At 35.9% G+C, this 21407-nt stretch overlaps 1 protein-coding gene across 1 annotated transcript in view; it reads left to right on the top strand.

Moving 5' to 3' along the window:
- SI (sucrase-isomaltase) overlaps positions 1 to 21407 on the top strand; it is a 114358-nt gene that overhangs the window by 48948 nt on the left and 44003 nt on the right. Inside the window, exons 24-31 of the mRNA XM_027552332.1 lie at positions 3142 to 3297; positions 13420 to 13623; positions 15222 to 15376; positions 16807 to 16975; positions 18557 to 18653; positions 18761 to 18873; positions 18963 to 19088; positions 20557 to 20685. Coding sequence (XP_027408133.1) covers positions 3142 to 3297; positions 13420 to 13623; positions 15222 to 15376; positions 16807 to 16975; positions 18557 to 18653; positions 18761 to 18873; positions 18963 to 19088; positions 20557 to 20685 — 1149 coding nt within the window. The remainder of the gene's footprint in view (positions 1 to 3141; positions 3298 to 13419; positions 13624 to 15221; positions 15377 to 16806; positions 16976 to 18556; positions 18654 to 18760; positions 18874 to 18962; positions 19089 to 20556; positions 20686 to 21407) is intronic.

Consider the following 21407-nt stretch of genomic DNA (forward strand, 5'->3'; position numbering starts at 1 on the left):
ATAGAGTGCCTGATGAGCTATGGAATGAGGTTTGTGACATTGTGCAGGAGACAGGGATCAAGACCATCCCCATGGAAAAGAAGTGCAAAAAAGCAAAATGCCTGTCTGAGGAGGCCTTACAAATAACTGTGAAGAGAAGAGAAGCAAAAAGCAAAGGAGAAAAGGAAAGATATAAGCATCTGAATGCAGAGTTCCAAAGAATAGCAAGGAGAGATAGGAAAGTCTTCCTCAGCAATCAGTGCAAAGAAATAGAGGAAAACAACAGAATGGGAAAGACTAGAGACCTCTTCAAGAAAATTAGAGATACCAAGGGAACATTTCATGCAAAGATGAGCTCGATAAAGGACATAAATGGTATGGACCTAACAGAAGCAGATGATATTAAGAAGATGTGGCAAGAATACACAAAAGAAGTGTACAAAAAAGTGTACAAGACCAAGATAATCACGATGGTGTGAACACTGACCTAGAGCCAGACATCCTGGAATGTGAAGTCAAGTGGGCCTTAGAAAGCTTCACTATGAACAAAGCTAGTGGAGGTGATGGAATTCCAATTGAGCTCTTTCAAAACCTGAAAGATGATGCTGTGAAAGTGTTGCACTCAACATGCCAGCAAATTTGGAAAACTCAGCAGTGGCCACAGGACTGGGAAAGGTCAGTTTTCTTTCCAATCCCAAAGAAAGGCAATGTCAAGGAATGCTCAAGCTACTGCATGATTGCACTCATCTCACACACTAGTAAAATAATGCTCAAAATTCTCCAAGCCAGGCTTCAGCAGTACGTGAACTGTGAACTTCCAGATGTTCAAGCTGATATTACATAAGGCAGAGGAAGCAGAAATCAAATTGCCAACATCTTCTGGATCATCAAAAAAGCAAACAAGTTCCAGAAAAACATTTATATCTGCTTTATTGACTATGCCAAAGTCTTTGACTGTGTGGACCACAATAAACTGTGGAAAATTCTTCAAGAAATGGGAATAGCAGACCACCTGACCTGCCTCTTGAGAAACTTATATGCAGGTCAGGAAGCAACAGTATACAACAGACTTGTTCCAAATAGGAAAAGGAGTATGTCAAGGCTGTATATTGTCACCCTGCTTATTTAACTTATATCCAGAGTACATCATGAGAAACGCTGGGCTGGAAGAAGCACAAGCTGGAATCAAGATTGCCGGGAGAAATATCAGTAACCTCAGATATGCAGATGACGCCACCCTTACTTATGGCAGGAATCGAAGAGGAACTAAAAAGCCTCTTGATAAAAGTGAAAGAGGAGAGTGAAAAAGTTGGCTTAAAACTCAACATTCAAAAAACTAAGATCATGGCATCCCATCACTTCATGGCAGATAGACGTGGAAACAGTGTCAGACTTTATCTTTTTGGGCTCCAAAATCACTGCAGATGGTGATTGCAGCCATGAAATTAAAAGACGCTTACTCCTTGGAAGGAAAGTTATGACCAACCTAGATAGCATATTGAAAAGCAGAGATATTACTTTGCTAACAAAGGTCCGTCTAGTCAAGGCTATGGTTTTTCCAGTAGTCATGTATGGATGTGAGATAGTTGGGCTGTGAAGAAAGCTGAGTGCTGAAGAATTAATGCTTTTGAACTGTGGTATTGGAGAAGACTCTTGAGAGTCCCTTGGACTGCAAGGAGATCCAACCAGTCCATCCTCAAGAAGATCTGTCCTGGGTGTTCTTTGGAAGGACTGATGCTGAAGCTGAAACTCCAGTACTTTGGCCACCTGATGCAAAGAGTTGACTCATTGGAATAGACCCTGATACTGGAAGGGATTAGGGGAAGGAGGTGAAGGGGACCACAGAGGATGAGATGGCTGGATCGCATCACTGACTCGATGGATATGAGTTTGAGTGAACTCCAGAAGTTGGTGATGGACAGGGAGGCCTGATGTGCTGTGATTCATGGGGTCGCAAAGAGTCGGACACGACTGAGCGACTGAACTGAACTGAACTGATATATTCTGTATACATATGTATATGTTGCGTGTGCTTAGTTGATCAGTTATGTCCAACTCTTTGCTACAAAATGGACCATAGCCCATCAGGTTCCTCTGTCTATGGGGATTCTCCAGGTAAGAATACTGGAATGGGTTGCCATGCCCTCCTCCAGGGGATATTCCCAACTGAAAGATCAACTCCCAAGTCTCCTGCATTGCAGGTGGATTCTTAGCCAGCAGAGAAGCCCATACATATATTGTGGATATGCATATATGTGTGTGTATGCCTACTATGTCGCTTCAGTCATGTCCAACTCTTTGAGACCCTATAGACTGTAACCCTCCAGGCTCCTCTCTCCATGGGATTCTCCAGGCAAGAATACTGGAGTGTGTTTCTTTTTCCTGCTTCAGGGGATCTTCCCTACCCAGGGGTCAAACCCACATCTCTTATGTCTCCTGAATTGGCAGGCAGGTTCTTAATCAGAAGCACACCTAGAAAGCTCATATGTCTATCTATCTATCTGTCTATACATACACACACACACACACACACATATATATGTGTGTGTATGCACTTCAATACACTATATATATATATATATACACACATAAAACACTATCCTCTCATTTTTTTATTTTTGTGTATTGCCATATCATTTCCTAATTTGTACCTCAAATATTGTTAGCAGTGGATTTGACTCAGGAAGCCTCCACATCAACCAGTGTCAACATTGTCTTCATTGAAGAAATTAATATTTATTTCATACCTGATATTCTAAGCCTTGTGCCCCAAGCATTGTGTGTGTTTTAAATTTCACATATTATTTATCTGTTAATCTAATTTTACAGAGGCAGGAAATTGAAGCTAAAACAAGATAGGTGTTTCCTTAGACTCATGAGCATTTATTGGCAGAACTGAGAAGTAAACTCATGTCTGGATTTAAAGATGTTTTTCATCAGTATTCTGTAATTTCTCATAGTTTTCCTGTCTTGAGGTTCTAGCTTTTCCAGTGGGATGACATGTTTTCTCCTATCTATTCTTTTTTTTTTTAGTGTTGCATTAAAATTATTAAGATTCGATTTTAAAAATTGCTAATGGGTTGCTGCATTTTATAAATGCTAAATATTTTTGAATTATCCAATGGTCAGAAATACTTTTCACTGTTTTCTTTGTCCCCAAAGATTCTACTAATTCACAATCTGACATTTAACCTTGGAGGAAACTTTACTGTTCAATGGGATCAAACTTTCTTGGAAGTTGAAAAGTTTACTTGTTATCCAGATTCAAACACTGCAACTAAAGAACGCTGCGAAGAACGTGGCTGCTTATGGCAAACGGTAATAAGATTTTTAATTATTCATGAATGGATTTCACATAAGCATTTCAATGTAAACTGTACATATTACAATTTTAAGTCTACAGCATACAAACTAAATTCATCTAGAGAAGCATTTGAAATTTGAAATTAAACTTCTAATAGGTAATTTATCTTAATTACTTCTCCAAAGACATGGTTTAGTACATGCTATGCTAAATGTAAAGCTCAGTTTTCATTCCAATCCCAAAGAAAGGCAATGCCAAAGAATGCTCAAACTACTGCACAATTGCACTCATCTCACACGCTAGTAAAGTAATGCTCAAAATTCTCCAAGCCAGGCTTCAGCAATATGTGAACTGTGAACTTCCTGATGTTCAAGCTGGTTTTAGAAAAGCCAGAGGAACCAGAGATCAAATTGCCAACATCTGCTGAATCATGGAAAAAGCAAGAGAGTTCCAGAAAAACATCTATTTATGCTTTATTGACTATGCCAAAGCCTTTGACTGTGTGGATCACAATAAACTGTGGAAAATTCTTCAAGAGATGGGAATACAAGACCACCTGACCTGCCTCTTGAGAAATTTGTATGCAGATCAGGAAGCAACAGTTAGAACTGGACATGGAACAACAGACTGGTTCCATATAAGAAAAGGAGTACTTCAAGGCTGTATATTGTCACCCTGTTTATTTAACTTATATGCAGAGTACATCATGACAAATGCTGGACTGGAAGAAGCACAAACTGGAGTCAAGACTGCCGGGAGAAATATCAATAACCTCAGATATGCAGATGACACCACCCTTATGACAGACAGTGAAGAGAAACTCAAAAGCCTCTTGATGAAAGTGAAAGTGGAGAGTGAAAAAGTTGGCTTAAAGCTCAACATTCAGAAAACGAAGATCATGGCATCTGGTCCCACCACTTCATGGGAAATAGATGGGGAAACAGTGGAAAGGGTGTCAGACTTTATTTTTCTGGGCTCTGAAATCACTACAGATGGTGACTGCAGCCATTAAATTAAAGACGCTTACTCCTTGAAAGGAAAGTTATGACCAACCTAGATAGCATATTCAAAAGCAGAGACATTACTTTGCCAACAAAGGTTCGTCTAGTCAAGGCTATGGTTTTTCCTGTGGTCATGTATGGATGTGAATGTTGGACTGTGAAGAAAGCTGAGCACCGAAGAATTGATGCTTTTGAACTGTGGTGTTGGAGAAGACTCTTGAGCGTCCCTTGGACTGCAAGGAGATCCAACCAGTCCATTCTAACGGAGATCAGTCCTGGGATTTCTTTGGAAGGAATGATGCTAAAGCTGAAACTCCAGTACTTTGGCCACCTCACGGGAAGAGTTGACTCATTGGAAAAGACTCTTATGCTGGGAGGAATTGGGGGCAGGAGGAGAAGGGGACGACAGAGGATGAGATGGCTGGATGGCATCACTGACTCAATGGACATGAGTCTGAGTGAACTCTGGGAGTTGGTGATGGACAGGGAGGCCTGACGTGCTACGATTCATGGGGTTGCAAAGAGTCGGACATGACTGAGCGACTGATCTGATCTGATCTGATGCTAAATGTATGTGTAAATTGCTCTCCAGGTACTTTAGAAATAGTGTAACTTTATTTAATAAAATAGCATTCTATTTGTTGCAATCTGTTAAATGTTGGTTGTGACTGACTAGCTTAGTTCAGTAAGGTATTTTGCCAGTAGGGAATAGTCTTTCAAAAGCATCGTCTCAAGTTATCAAAACTTCTGAAATTGATTGATGGGTTGTAACTGGTCCACTAAGAGGTGACAATTTCTGCCAGTAATTCTGGTCAAAACTTCAAGAACAATTAAAAGCAGAGGTTTTTACAGAAGGGTATATGAGAAGAGTACCCTTATGTGCTTATTTTATTTTATAAATTCTCGGCTTTTTGTTACATCATTGGGATTTGTTGGGGGAAAAAACAAAACAAAACAAAAGCACATATATTTCGTGTTTAGTTCAGTTGCTCAGTCGTATCTGACTCTTTGGGACCCCATGAACCGCAGCACTCCAGGCCTCCCTGTCCATTACCAACTCCTGGAGTTTACCCAAACTCATGTCCATTGAGTCGGTGATGCCATCTAACCATCTCATCCTCTGTCATCCCCTTCTCCTCCTGCCATCAATCTTTCCCAACATCAGGGTCTTTTCAAATGAGTCAGCTCTTATCATGTGGCCAAATATTGGAGTTTCAGCTTCAACATCAGTCCTTCCAATGAACACCCAGGACTGATTTCCCTTAGGATGGACTGGTTGGATCTCCTTGCAGTCCAAAGGACTCTCAAGAGTCTTTTCCAACACCACAGTTCAAAAACATCAATTCTTTGGCGGTCAGCTTTCTTCACAGTCCAACTCCCATATCCATACATGACTCCTAGGAAAACCATAGCCTTGACTAGACAGAGCTTTGTTGACAATGTTTCTGCTTTTGAATATGCTATCTAGGTTGGTCATAACTTTCCTTTCAAGGAGTAAGTGTCTTTTAATTTCATGGCTGCAGTCACCATCTGCAGTGATTTTGGAGCCCAGAAAAATAAAGTCAGCCACTGTTTCCACTGTTTCCCCATATATTTGCCATGAAGTGATGGGACCGGATGCCATGATCTTAGTTTTTTGAATGTTGAGTTTTAAGCCAATTTTTCCACTCTCCTCTTTCACTTTCATCAAAAGACTCTTTAGTTCTTCACTTTCTGCCATAAGGGTGGTGTCATCTGCATATCTGAGGTTATTGATATTTCTCCCAGCAATCTTCATTCCAGCTTGTGCTTCTTCCAGCCCAGTATTTCTCATGATGTACTCTGGATATAAGTTAAATAAGCAGGGTGACAATATACAGCCTTGATGTACTCCTTTCCCTGTTTGTAACCAGTCTATTGTTCCATGTCCAGTTCTAACTGTTGCTTCTTGACCTACATACAGGTTTCTCAAGAGTCAGGTCAGGTGGTCTTGTATTCCCATCTCTTGACGAATTTTTCACAGTTTATTGTGATCCACACAGTCAAAGGCTTTGGCACCGTTAATAAAGCAGAAATAGATGTTTTTCTGGAACTCTCTTGCTTTTTCGATGATCCAGCAGATATTGGTAATTTGATCTCTGGTTCCTATGCCTTTTCTAAAACTAGCTTGAACATCTGGAAGTTCACAGTTCACGTATTGCTGAAGTGTGGCTTGGAGAATTTTGAGCATTACTTTACTAGCGTGTGAGTTGAGTGCAATTGTGTGGTAATTTGAGCATTCTTTGGCATTGCCTTTCTTTGTGATTGGAATGAAACCTGACCTTTTCCAGTCCTGTGGCCACTGCTGAGTTTTCCAAATTTCATGTTACCAACAAATTAAATGCATGTCTTATTACACTTAGAAGAGTCTAGACACATCTGCCAGCAACTTCCTAGAAATATCTGCACTTATATGAGGAATACATAGAATACCTGCCCCAAAAGAAATGGCCCTCATTCCTCTTCATTGCTTGGTAAAATTGCATAATCTTTACCATTAGGAAAGTTTATGAAAGAGCTGAAGAAAACAAGTGAGAAGGAGAAAAGATTCTGAAATCAATAAAAACAAATACTGAAGTATCATTACAGTTTGCCTACAGTATCTTCTTTTTAAATTGCAACTCTTCATTCAAATCCATACCCATCCTCCATTGAGTTCAGTGCATGGTCACTTCTGTTATCAAAATGAATCTAAAGGATGGTACTAAAGCTCCAATAACTTCTAATAAGAAAGTGTGAAAAATATACTCTTCTCATTACTATTAGTCTTCATATTCAACACCTTATAGATTTTTAATTCAAATAAGTGGAGCTTTAACATTAGAAATTTATCAAATATAATTTAGAAAATTAATGTTTCTTTAGACCATACTGTTTATTCATTGATTCATTTAACAAATACTTGAGCACTACTATGTTCTAGGCACTGTTCTAAGGAGAACAAAATAAATGAAACTCTCCTGTCTGTTAGGGATTATATTTCAGTGTGGGAAAACAAACAGGTAACTTAAAAAGTTGTTTTAGGGACTTTCCTGGTGGTCCAGTGGTTAAGACATTGCTGCCAGTGCAGGGGCTGTGGGTTCAATTCCTCTTCAGGGAGTTAAGATCTCACATGCCCTGCAGCCAAAAAACAAAGCGTAAAACAGAAATAATATTGTAACAAATTCAATAGACTTTAAAAATGGTCCACATCAAAAAATATTTTAAAAACTTAAAGAATAAAAATTGTGTTCTATGTTAGATAATTATTACAGAGATCAAAAAGCAGAAAAGGAAAAGGGAGGATGTGGGATGTCGTTGGTATAACTATAATTAGTATCCATAAAAGGTTTCTTTGAGAAGGTGGCATTTGTTAAAAGAGACAAAGGGAAGAAAGGAAGGAATAATATTCGAGAAAGAAAATAAATCAGCCTGAATTGAACCTGAAGTTAAAATGTACCTGGTAGAGTCTACAAACAGCAAGGAGGCCATCGTGTCTGAAACAGAATGAGTGGAAGGAAGAATAGCCAGAGATAAAATTACAGACATGAAAACAGATAATATAATTCCATTACTTTGACCACATTTAGGAATAAAATTTCTACTCCGAGATAGAATTCTACTAGAGAGTTTTGAATAGACAAATAAGTAGATTAAATTTCCATGTTAATGGAACTATAATGGTTTCTGTGTTGAGAACAGAATGTGAGAAGACTAAGACAGGGAGACCAGGAAAGAGGTTACTCCAGTAAACAAAGTAAAATATTGGTAGATTGAGCCAAAGTGGTAAAGGTAGAATTAGTAATAAGTGTTTGACTTTGTGGGGAGCTTCCCAGGTGTCTTATTGGTAAAGAATCCATTTGCCAGTGCAAGAGACCCAGGAGACTCAGGTTCAATCACTGAGTCAGGAAGATATCCTGGAGGAGGAAATGGCAGCCCACTCCAGTATACTGGCTTAGTAAATCCCATGGAAATAGGAACCTGGTGGGCTACAGTCCATGGGATCACAAAGAGTCAGACACAACTTAGTGAGTACACACACACACGATTGATTTTTGTCCATATTTTTAACATAAAGCTAGAAAATGTTGTTCTTTGATTGGATATGGGATATGAGAGAAAAGACTAAAATGACTTCAAGTTTTTGGTGTAAACAGCTGAGAAAAAGAGAAAGTATTTAGTAACACACTGTCAAAACTATGGGGAAACAAGCAAGGAGAGGAAGAGTTTTGTTTTGGACAAATTAAAATTGAGACACTCAATACAAATCAAAGTGAAGCTTTCCAATTGTGAGATAATCTTCATGACCTGGATAACTGTGATGGTGTGATCACTCACCTGGAGCCAGACATCCTGGAATGTGAAGTCAAATGGGCTTTAGGAAGCATCACTATGAACAGAGCTAATGGAGGTGATGGAATTCCAGTTGAGCTATTTCAAATCCTAAAAGATGATGCTGTGAAAGTGCCGGACTCAATATGCCAGCAAATTTGGAAAACTCAGCACTGGGCACAGGACTGGCAAAGGTCGGTTTTCATTCCAGTCTCAAAGAAAGGCAATGCCAAAGAACATTCAAACTACTGCACGATTGCCCTCATCTAACATGCTAGCAAAGTAATTCTCAAAACTCTCTAAGACGGGCTTCAACAGTACATGAACTGTGAACTTCCATGTATTCAAGCTGGATTTAGAGAAGGCAGAGGAACCAGAGATCAATTTGCCAACATCCTTTGGATCATAGAAAAAGTAAGAGAGTTCCAGAAAAACATCTGCTGCTGCTGCTGCTGCTAAGTCACTTCAGTCGTGTCCAACTCTGTGCAAACCCATAGACGGCAGCCTACCAGGATCCCCCATCCCTGGGATTCTCCAGGCAAGAACAATGGAGTGGGTTGCCATTTCCTTCTCTAATGCATGAAAGTGAAAAGTGAAAGTGAAGTCGCTCAGTTGTTTCCGACTCTTAGCAACCCCATGGACTGCAGCCCACCAGGCTCCTCTGTCCATGGGACTCTCCAAGCAAGAGTACTGGAGTGGGGTGCCGTTGCCTTCTCCAAGAAAAACATCTACTTCTGCTTTATTGATTACGTTAAAGTCTTTGACTGTGTGGATCACAACAAACTATATCTGCCTCCTTAGAAATCTGTTTGCAGGTCAGGAAGCAACAGTTAGAACAAGACATGGAATAAAAGACTGATTTTAAACTGGGAAAGGAGTACATCAAGGCTGTATATTGTCACTCTGCTCATTTAACTTATATGCAGAGTACATCATGTGAAATGCTAACCTGGATGAAGCACAAGCTGGAAACAAGATTGCCCAGAGAAATATCACTAACCTCAGATATGCAGATGACACCACCCTTATGGAAGAAAGCGAAGAGGAACTAAAGAGCCTTCTGATGAAAGTGAAAGAGGAGACTGAAAATGCTGGCTTGAAGCTCAACATTCAAAAAACTAAGATCATGGCATCCAGTCCCATCACTACATGGCAAATAGATGGGGAAACCATGGAAACAGTGGCAGACTTTATTTTCTTGACTCCAAAATCACTACAGATGCCTAGTGCAGCCATGAAATTAAAAGATGCTTGTTCCTTAAAAGAAAAGCTATGACCAACCTAGACAGTATATTAAAAAGCAGACACATTTCCTTGCTGACAAAGGTCCACCTAGTCAAGGCTATGGTTTTCCAGTAGTCATGTATGGATGTGAGAGTCAGACTGTAAAGAAAGCTGAGCCCCAAAGAATTGATGCTATTGAACTGTGGTGTTGGAGAAGACTCTTGAGAGTCCCTTGGACTGCAAGGAGATCCAACCAGTCCATCCTAAGGGAAATCAGTCCTAAATATTCATTGGAAGGACTGATGCTGAAACTGAAACTCCAATACTTTGGTTACCTGATGTGAAGAACTGACTAATTGGAAAAGACCCTGATTTGGGCAAAGATTGAAGGCAGGAGGAGAAGGGGACAACAGAGGATGAGATGGTTGTATGGCATCACCAACTCAGTGAACATGAGTTTGAGCATGCTCTGGAAGTTGGTGACAGACAGGAAAGCCTGGGGTACTGCAGTCCATGGGGTTGCAAAGAGTCGTACACGAATGAGTGACTGAACTGAACTGAAACTAATGAAACTGAAAATTTTACATCATTGGTAATATATAAAATGTAGAGTCAGTATATATATATATATATATATATATATATATATATATATATATTTTAAGTTATATGATGCAGCGACATCATCAAAGGAAGGAGCTTGAGAAGGGGAAAGTTCAAAAACTAAACTTCTGAATCATCCAAAGCTTTGACTCAGTGAAATGATAATCAGTTAAAAGACCGAAAATAAATCGTAAATGAATTAGATTGAAAACAATCTAGTTGTTGTTCTTGTCAGCCAAGCGAACAAGGCATTTCAAGACAGTGAAAATTACCAATTGTACAAATTATGTTTAAAAATTAGTAAGATAAGAACTGAAAAGTGGCATGGATTTGGCATCATGGAAGTCTTTGGTAACTATTACAACAGAAATACTGATAGAGTTATGGGAATAAAAGCCTCATCAGAGTGAGAATGAGATTCCATTAACGCGGAAGTCACAACTTAGATATAGAGAATATGGTGAGCTTTTTGTATTTGGCCATAAGAAAAGCATAAAAAAATAGAGCAGTAATTGGAGAAATTAACGAGGTGACAGTTTCTTTAAGATGAGTACATGCTAAGTCACCTCAGTCATATCTGACTCTTTGCAGCCCCATGGACTGTAGCCTGGCAGGCTCCTCAGTCCATGAGATTCTCTAGGCAAAAGTACTGGAGTGGGTTGCCATTTCCTTCTCTAGGGGATCTTCCCAACCCAGGGATCTAACCTACATCTCTTGAATCTCCTGGCTTGGCAGGTGCAATGTTTACAACTAGCACCACAAGATGGGAAAAATCAAATCAGTTTATGCCATTGGGAATAACCTGTAATGAGTGGAATATTAGTGATACAGGACAGAAAGTTAAGAATTGCAGGAGAATGTCTTTGCTGGCAAAGAGGCATGGGACTGGGTGCACAAATGAAATGGTTCTCCTTATATAGAATCACAGGCAGAACATATTTTGTAACAGGAAGTAAAGAGATGGTTGGGTAGTTGTCCTGTTTCATTCTGATATTTCTTCTGATTGCTTTCCTTTTCATACTGAAGTAATAAGGAAGATCATTAGGAGATGATGAGAATAGGGAAGATTTTTCATGAAGACAAAAGGAAAATGTTATCCAGGGCAGTGTGATAGTGAATGAACGAGGCAAATATACCATGATTGTGTCTTTTGGACCCACTCTAACTTTCATGATTATGTAAAGGGAGAGCAATCTGCATGATTTCCAGCATTTTTCAAGCCACATTCAGCCAAACAACTTAGGCACTGAGATTTAAAAAGAAAGTGAATGTGTTAGTCACTCCGTTGTGCCAGGCTCCTCTGTCCCTGGAGTTCTCCAAGCAAGAATACTGGGGTGGGTAGCCAATCCCTTCTCCAGGGGATCTTCCTGACCCAAGGATCTCCTCAGTTCAATTCAGTTCAGTCACTCACTTGTGTCTGACTCTATACCACCCCATGGACTGCAGCATGCCCGACTTCCCTGTCCATCACCAACTCTTGGAGCTTACTCAAACTCATGTCCAACAAGTCGGTGATGCCATCCAAGTATCTCATCGTCTGTTGTTCGCTTCTCCAGCCTTCAAACTTTCCCAAAATCAGGGTCTTTTCCAATTAGTCACTTCTTTGCATCAGGTGGCCAAAGTATTAGAATTTCAGCTTCAGCATCGGTCCTTCCAATGAATATTTAGGATGGACTGGTTGGATCTCCTTGCAGCCCAAGGGACTCTCAAGAGTCTTCTCCAACACCACAGTTCAATAGCACCAATTCTTGAGCACTCAGTTTTCTTTATAATCCAACTCTCACATTCATACATGACTACTGGAAAAACCATAGTCTTGACTAGACAGACCTTTGTTGGCAAAGTAATGTCTCTGCTTTTTAATATGCTGTCTAGGTTGGTCACAGATTTTCTTCCAAGGAGCAAGCATTTTTTAATTTCATGGCTGCAGTCACCATCTGCAGTGATTTTGGAACCCAAGAAAATAAAGCCTGCCACTGTTTCCATGGTTTCCCCATCTATTTGCCATGAAGTGATGGGACTGGATGTCATGATCTTAGTTTTTTGAATGTTGAGCTTTAAGCCAGCTTTTTTACTTTCCTCTTTCACTTTCATCAAGAGGCTCTTTAGTTCTTCTTTGCTTTCTTCCATAAGGGTGGTGTTATCTGCATATTTGAGGTTATTGATATTACTCCCGGCAATCTTCATTCCAGCTGGTGCTTCATCCAGCCTGGCATTTCGCATGATGTACTCTGCATATAGGTAAAATAAGCAGGGTGACAATATATAGCCTTGATGTACTCCTTTCCTGATTGGAACCAGTCATGTCTGGTTCTAACTGTTGCTTCTTGACCTGCATACAGATTTCTCAGAAGACAGGTAGGTGGTCTAGTATTCCCATCTCTTTAAGTATTTTCCACAGTTTGTGTACAGTCCAAGGCTTTGGCGTAGTCAATAAAGCAGAAGTAGATGTTTTTCTTGAACTCTGGTGCTTTTTCGATGATCCAATGGATGTTGGCAATTTGATCTCTGTTTCCTCCTAAATTGTGAAATTTATGAGTCTTGTCTTTTATAATCGAAGATTACTGGCAAGGTTTGTGGTAGAATGTCCATCAGTTTGGGTCTAGTTGATGTCTTCTGAGGATGGTGGCTCAGATGGAAAAGGGTCTGCCTGCAATGCAGAATAGCTGGGTTCAATCCCTGGGTTGGGAAGGTCCCACTGGAGAGGGAATGGCTACTCTGATAGATAATGTTTCCTGATAGGTACTTTGTGTTATGATTGTACTTTCATTTTAGTATTAAATAATTTGTAAATTATTTAATGTATTTTATTGCACTAAATAATATAAATTTGTAATTAATATTTAATGTAAGTTTTAATAGATTTTAATGTAAACATTTTATAAATCATACATGTGGTTAACATGTCTACTCTGGTTTTCTTTAGCTAAAAATTACAATTCTTACAATTTCTGAAATGAACAGGTATTGTGTTTTTAGGTTCATTTAGGATCCAAAGCACCTGAGTGTTACTTTCCTAAAGAAGACAACTCTTATTTAGTCCACTCAACTCAGTACTCATCAGTGGGTATAACAGCTGACCTCCAGCTGAAGACTGCAAATCGAATAAAGCTACCTTCTGATTCCATTTCGTCTCTTCGTGTGGAGGTGAAATATCACAAAGATGATATGTTGCAGTTTAAGGTATGTTTATTATAAACTATCACAATGCATGATTCATCTCTCAAGAAAAATTTTAAATAGATTAGGTGCTTGAGTTTTTCATGTAATATTAAGGATTGTTAATTGGATTGATGATCTTTTGATTCTATAAAGCTTTTATTGTCTTCCTACAGAGCTCATAGCTAGATGCACAATAAGTAAAACTTTCTGTTTTTGCTAGCTTTTTGAATAAGTAAGCATATAGTGGTGATTTTTAATTATTTAAATTCTTGATAAATTGATAAATCATTTAGTTGGACTCTGTTGGTTGTTCCATTCAAGTAAACAAAATAGGACAAAACAAACACAATAAGATCCTTATTGTTTCCATTCTTTTTAAACAGTGATCTGAAGTTTATGGCCAATACAGTAAGAAATACGAAAGAGATCATTTCTTTCAATAGTTATACTTAGCAGTTATTTTTTACTTAAGAGCACTGAAGAACTCCATTAACAAAATTATTAGAAATGGTACTGACTTATATATGACAAATGGAAAGCAATTTCAACTCATACATATGCAGACATTTAACTGAAGAAATACAATCTGGAATAAAATATTAAAATACTTAACACCCTTTATTTTTTTAATATAAATTTATTTATTTTAATTGGAGGCTAATAAAAATGAAAGAAATTAAAGACAAATACAAAAAATGAGAAAACTAAGTGTTTATCCTCATCAGCAAGGAAATAAATGGCAATTAAAAAAAAAAGTGTTTTCTTGTTTAACAAAGAATAGTATTAGAGTACATATTTTAATAAGAATGTTCATTAATACACCAATTCTGGAAAACAGTTTACCAATAGATATCAAGGATCCTACAAATTGTAATATATTCTGACCTAATATTATCACTTGTAAGTAATATACTAAGTAAAGATGTGAATGAAGATAAATTAGCATTAATATTCATTGTAAAATCATACATAAGGCAAAAATATTGAGGCAACTGTGTCTAACCATGAGTGGTAAATAATTTTGTGTATCCATATAAGTGAATATCTAGCTCTGAAACTTCTCTTCTTTAAGAGGTCTTACTGTATGAAAAAATGAATTACAAAACATTAAAACAGGTAAAATACAGTACATAATTCATTATACATCTATATATGTTTATGGAATTTGAAATAGATATATGGGCCATGGATACAAAATTAAGAATTATGTAAATAAGAATTTAAATGTTCTTGTTTGAGGCATTATTTAAATTATTTAATGATATGTACCTAAATATATTGGGCTTCCCTGATAATTCAGCTGCTAAAGAATCCGACCTGCAATGCAGCAGACAACAGTTTGATTCCTGGGTCATGAAGTTCCCCTGGAGACAGGATAGGCTACCACTCCAGTATTCCCTGGTTTCCCTGGTGGCTCAGATGGTAAATAATCTGCCTACAATGTGGGAGACCTGGGTTCCTGGGTTGGAAAGATCATGGCAGCCCACTCCAGTATTCTTGCTTGGAGAATCCCCATGGACAGAGGAGCCTGGCAGGCTATAGTCCATGGGGTCGCAAAGAATCTAATATGTCACTATTAAGAACTAAACATATCTCTTTTCATTATTTCTCTATAATAGATTTATGATGCCCAAAATAAGAGATATGAAGTTCCAGTACCATTGAACATTCCAAATACACCAACAAGTACTTATGAAACTAGACTTTATGATGTTGAAATCAAGGAAAATCCTTTTGGCATTCAGATTCGAAGAAGAAGCACAAGAAGAGTTATGTAAGTAATTGAATTACTTGATATGAAGGACATTTTCATTTTAGCTTAGGTGGCAAAGTTGGATGATTATTTTCACAGCCTTCGCTGTGCTACTTACTGTGTCATCAAATCAAAAGTGGCTTTAAAGGTATTAAATAATTGGCTTATTTTAACCTTCAAAAACAAAAGTTAGTGAGCCGTCAACAATTGGTCTAAGATTTTATTGACACTTTGGATGTGATGAATTTGATTATTAAATATCAGACCCATTCTTCTATTCAAGCTGAGAGCAAAAATAAAGACTCATGTTGAAAAGCCTGAGGAGTGTTGTCAAAATAAGTATTTATAAATGTGTTTAGAAATATGTCAATATTTTACTAGAACGATTGAAATTGGAGTTTTTTAGTTCTGGATTTTGACGAAGTTAATACTATCTCTGTCAGGAATCAATGAAAGGAAGTTTAGATTCATGCATATAGATATGATTTTTATGTTCAATGAATAAATTTAATTTTTAAAATATTTCCTTTATTTTAGTGAAAAGTTCTACAAAGTACACTCTTATGTATTTTCTATTACAAAATACTTCTATGTAATTTAAGCTTTCCCTGCTATTCTTTACATGATATTGTCAGGATGTTTTCAGGTATTGTCAGTATGGATACAAATAATGAAGAAAAACATGTTATATTGTTTCAAAATGTTGAAGAGTTTCATTCTAAATGTTAAAAAGCTAAACGATTTTGTGGAAAATCCCTGGTTCAGATACATTATTTACTGTTATTCAGGAAGCATTATTCTTTAGCAAATACTTTTCCAAAATCGTTAATATAAAAATATGAATATGTTCCAAATTTTTTGTAATAATATGTTTTCTTCCTCTGCCAACTTTCTTTTCCTCTTCTTTTATCTTCTTATTGTAAATGACATTCTCTGTAACACATTTCTTCTGGATTTCTTTGTAAACACGTTTTTACAAATATAAATTAAAAGATGAAGAAAATGATAGGATATAGTAATAGAGTTTGAAATTAAAATATACATATGTGTTATTTATTTTGATATTGATTTCTTTTTATTCTATATGTAGTAAAAGTTTGCTGATTCTCTCAAGAGAACAGGAAAATGAAGGACTTTCAATTCTTAGGACATTTATTACTTCTAGGTCATATATTATTTATATATTTATATTGATTTTATTTTAAAAACTGATATATATCTGAAGACACATATAGTCATAATAAGATTATGAATTTGTAAAACATATTTTGATATTTGTTATGTTAGCCACAAAAGTATTGGAATAATCTATTTCCATCTATCTCTGGGTATGGTAAGCCCTATATAGGGAAAAATACTACTGATTTTAACATCACCTAAGAAAGAATTACCATTATTATTTTGATCCTATTTGTATGCATATACAGGAATAAAATTGTTTTCGTTTTCAGTTGGGATTCTCGCCTTCCTGGTTTTGCTTTTAACAACCAGTTCATTCAGATATCTACCCGCCTGCCTTCAGAATATGTGTATGGTTTTGGGGAAATGGAACACACAACATTTAAGCGTGACCTGAACTGGCATACTTGGGGAATGTTCACAAGAGACCAACCCCCTGGTGTGAGTACCAGTATTTGACTACCATAAGTGGCAACTAAGATACAGCCATCTCTTTGTTGGCCTGTATTTCAATATTGAAACAATAAAAGGGACTAGAAATCATGACAGTTGCTGGAGTGTTTTTCTGAAAAACAAAAAGTCACAATAAAGTACAGGTGAAAGTAAATGACTAATCAGATAACATCATTGACTACAGTGAGAAGTGAGGTCGTGACCCAATTGCTTACTCTCTCAACTGCATAGAAAGAACATTCAGATTCAATATTCCCTGCCAAATCCATGTTTACTTTCAGCTTTTAAAAAATAACTGGCTAAGGTTCTCCTTGAAATTTTCTTTTTTTACCCCTTAGATAAAGATTGGATTCTCACTTTTTCCTTTGTTACCCTAAGCTGCAGTTGTGCATTTTCATGAGGTTATGCTGTTAGTTACAAGTTTAGGAAATATTTTTATATGCTCATGACACTTTCCCCAAAGTTTTGTCTTATTAATGGTGTATATTTCATGAATATTTAATATATTTCTCACAATTAATATTAACTATAATTACTCTAAATATATCAAAGTACATTTTAATAAAAATACTAGTTCATTTACATTTTTCATATGTCATGTGTACTTAAAGGATATATTCAGCATGAGATTATAAATGTGTATACTATCGTAACCACTTTTTATTTTAAGGTGCTCATACAACTTTTATTTGTATCACAATAGTTCAAACTTATGAATGCTGTTTTTCATTTATTCCAGTTTGAAAGACCATGTCTTACCAAAGTTTACCTCTTTAAAACCCTTCAGGAACTTCCCTTGTGGTGCAGTGGTTAAAACTCCATGCTGCCCCTGCAGGAAGCACAAGTTTGATCCTTGGTTGGGGAATCAAAAAAAACACAAAAAACCAAAAACCCTTCAACATTAAGTATTGGCACTATTAGGTTCATATAACCTTGGTCCTAAATATATAAATTTTCTGTCACAAGCTACTCAGTTACTAGGATTCATTGTGGGTCAATGACACTAATTTGATTAGGGATCATCAACTTATAAGTTTTGTAATCTTGACATTGCATGACTCTGCATATAGATTTTCCGTTCTGAAAAATTAAAAGATGATGCTGAAAATGAAATTAAATGCTCAGTAGGAGAAAAAAAAAATATTATAGAAACTTAGATATCCCATTAAGTACTTAAGGAGATTGAGTACTTATCACTTTAATCATTAATAAAACGTTCTATTATTGAAAAAGAAGTACCAATTCATAAATAAATTAAGATACATAATCTATGGAAAGAAACCCAACTATTCTAAAACCAGTGGTTTCTTTATGTAAGTTAATTTGGCAGTATTTGTGAGTGTTACACATTTGTATATTCATTCTCATACTCTAATGCACTAATGGTTTGAATAATAAATAAATTAAAAAAAAAGGGTTTGTTTTAATTCAGTCATAGTTTGGCTGTGCAATGAAGGAATATTTAAATTCCTAGGCTCAGTCTTATAGTGAATTTAAATATTACATTGACAAAAATTCACATGCTATTATTATTTAAATATACATTATGTTTATTTTTTTCAATTTTAGTACAAACTTAATTCCTATGGATTTCATCCCTATTACATGGCTCTGGAAGATGAGAACAATGCTCATGGAGTTCTCTTACTTAACAGCAATGCAATGGGTAAAACAATTTTTTAAAAATTTAAATTAAAAAATCATATTTTATGTGACTCAAATAAAATAATAACTTATATATAGACAAAATTTAATCATATTTTGGATTTCCAGATGTTACATTTCAGCCAATGCCTGCTCTGACATATCGCATGATTGGAGGAATCTTGGACTTTTATATGTTTTTGGGCCCATCTCCAGAAGTCACAACAAAGCAATACCATGAAGTATGATTGTGGATTTTAAAAAGAGATAAAGTTTTCTTTATAATATAAAGTATTTATCTTAGTTCACCAGGATTTTTTTTTTTTCAAAGGTAATCGGCCAACCAGTCATGCCACCTTATTGGGCTTTGGGATTCCAGTTATGTCGTTATGGATACAGAAATACTTCACAAGTTGAAGAAGTATATAATGACATGGTGGCTGCCCAGATCCCCTATGTATGTATATCAATTTTTAAAACAGTGTTAAATATGTCATCTACAAAAGCAGAATAAAATAAACATACACTTTAAAATTATTTAAACATTTGACAAAAAGCAATGTGTAGTTTGTTAGTAGCACCAAATGAATTGGATATCAGATTATACTGATTGTCTTTAGCAGAGGGATAAAGAAAGGGCTAATACCATTATTTTTCCTTCTTTCTCATCAGTCTTATGACTGTAAGTTGTGGTAAACAAGTCACTATGCACTTGCTTTTCTCTGAGAAACTGTGTGTCTCATAGGTAGTCAAACACATTTATTGTCTTCTTTTAAATGAGAGTACGAATCCAGTGAACTTATTTCATCAACTGATATAACAAATTAAAGAAAAACAATTTGAGGTGAAAAAATGATTTTTGTCATGGAATTGATGACAGCTGTCATAGAGAATCAGTGGGCTTGCAGAATATCCTCTTCCCTCAATGTGTGGGAAACTAAAGATTTTTAAGTATCCAGAAATAATCAGTTCCTGTGATTTTTATTTTTTAGCAACATTAAGAAATCTCAGGTATCCTCCCAGTAATATTTAAATATTAAAATCTAGAATGCTTTGTATATAAGAACTCACTCTAAGAAGAATAAGTAGAGTCTCATTTATAAGACATCAAGACACAGTAGAATCCAACATATGGTTCCTGAATACATTATTATAGGGAAATTAATTGTATAGGTTAATGATGTAGTGATATGAAAGTGAAAAAAAATTTTGAAGAAGATTTTTTCATTATTAGTCCTATGTTATCCATATTTTTTGTAATATCTAGAAAAAGAAATTGTCTTTAACAGAAAATAATTTTTTAAAGTACTTTAGGCCTAAATTAAAGATTTAATAATATAATGCAAGCATTTTTTCATGTAAATATATTTGTAAATATCTACTGGTAAATAATATTTTGCTTATTTAAGCTTAGGCTATTATTTTGAAAATGACTTTGGTGGATGATATAAGAATAACAAAATAATTGATGATTTATTAATAATTTTTTCTCCTTTTATAATTTTAGAATTATTGAAATTATCCCATATTTGCCTTTTGTTTCCAGAAATAGAGCAATACTTTTTTTCTGTATACTGTACAAAATTCCAAGTTATCATTTAGTATAATTTCATGACCTCATAAGTCCTTTACTCTTATGTCTTATTTCTTTTGGGAATTATAAAACAAAAGATACTTATTTGAAAGGATTTTTACTTCTAAATCAGAATTACTATTTAATGAACTTTTAACAAAACATAGCATTTATATGAACTTGTTCTTAGAATATTTTGCATCTATACATGCTATTTTTATTTCTTGAATATCACATTACTCAATTCTCAAGCACTGAAACTTTCATACTACTATTACTTTTATAAACATGATAGAATGTGATGAACTCACTCTGCTGATTCTTACCACACTACAATTCTCATATTTTTCAGGATGTTCAGTACACAGATATTGATTACATGGAAAGGCAACTAGACTTTACAATTGATGATGAATTTCATGACCTTCCTCAGTTTGTTGACAAAATAAGAAGTGAGGGAATGAGATACATTATTATCCTGGTCAGTACTTATATTTTATCTTCTTTTTTTTAATTTAATTGTATTTAATTTAATTGGAGGTATTTCATCGTCTATCTGAGCCTTATTATATTAGTTTTGTTCAGATTTCTCTTCTTAATGAGGGAGGAAAAGGTGTTTCAAAATATGAAACATGTAAGTTTGAATTCTACTCCCAAATCTAAACCTTTCTTCCTTTAACACTTCATTTACATGGGCAGCCACAAGGCTACCTTCATTCTTGGGTTTATCCATAGAGACCTAAGATTAAATAAAGCTGGGAGTCAAAGACAGGCTGTTTCTTAATAATCACCCAAGCTACAAACTGACCTCAGTTTATAGACACTATCACAAAGTGATGATGGATTTTTCTATTCCTTTAAGATTCTCATATCTTTCTCTGGGACTGCATCTTACGCTTGTCATGTTTAAAAATTTGCCTTCAAATTAGTGATTCTATGGGGAGAATATTTCATCAATACATTACAAAAAGCAAGCTAGGCAGTTAGAAATCCCACTGGGGAAATAAAAGCAAAACAAAAATACTAGTAATCTTGCTTATAATCATAGCTAACACATTTTCAAAAGTTCTTAAATTTTCCTTCTAAAAATTTAAAAAACAATCAAGCTAGAACACAAAAATTTATACCATCACATGAAAAGATGCTCAAGATCACTCATTATCAGAGAAATGCAAATCAAAACCACTATGAGGTACCATTTCA

This window comes from Bos indicus x Bos taurus, chromosome 1, assembly GCF_003369695.1.
Source record: "Bos indicus x Bos taurus breed Angus x Brahman F1 hybrid chromosome 1, Bos_hybrid_MaternalHap_v2.0, whole genome shotgun sequence".
NCBI classification, from domain to species: Eukaryota; Metazoa; Chordata; class Mammalia; order Artiodactyla; family Bovidae; genus Bos; species Bos indicus x Bos taurus.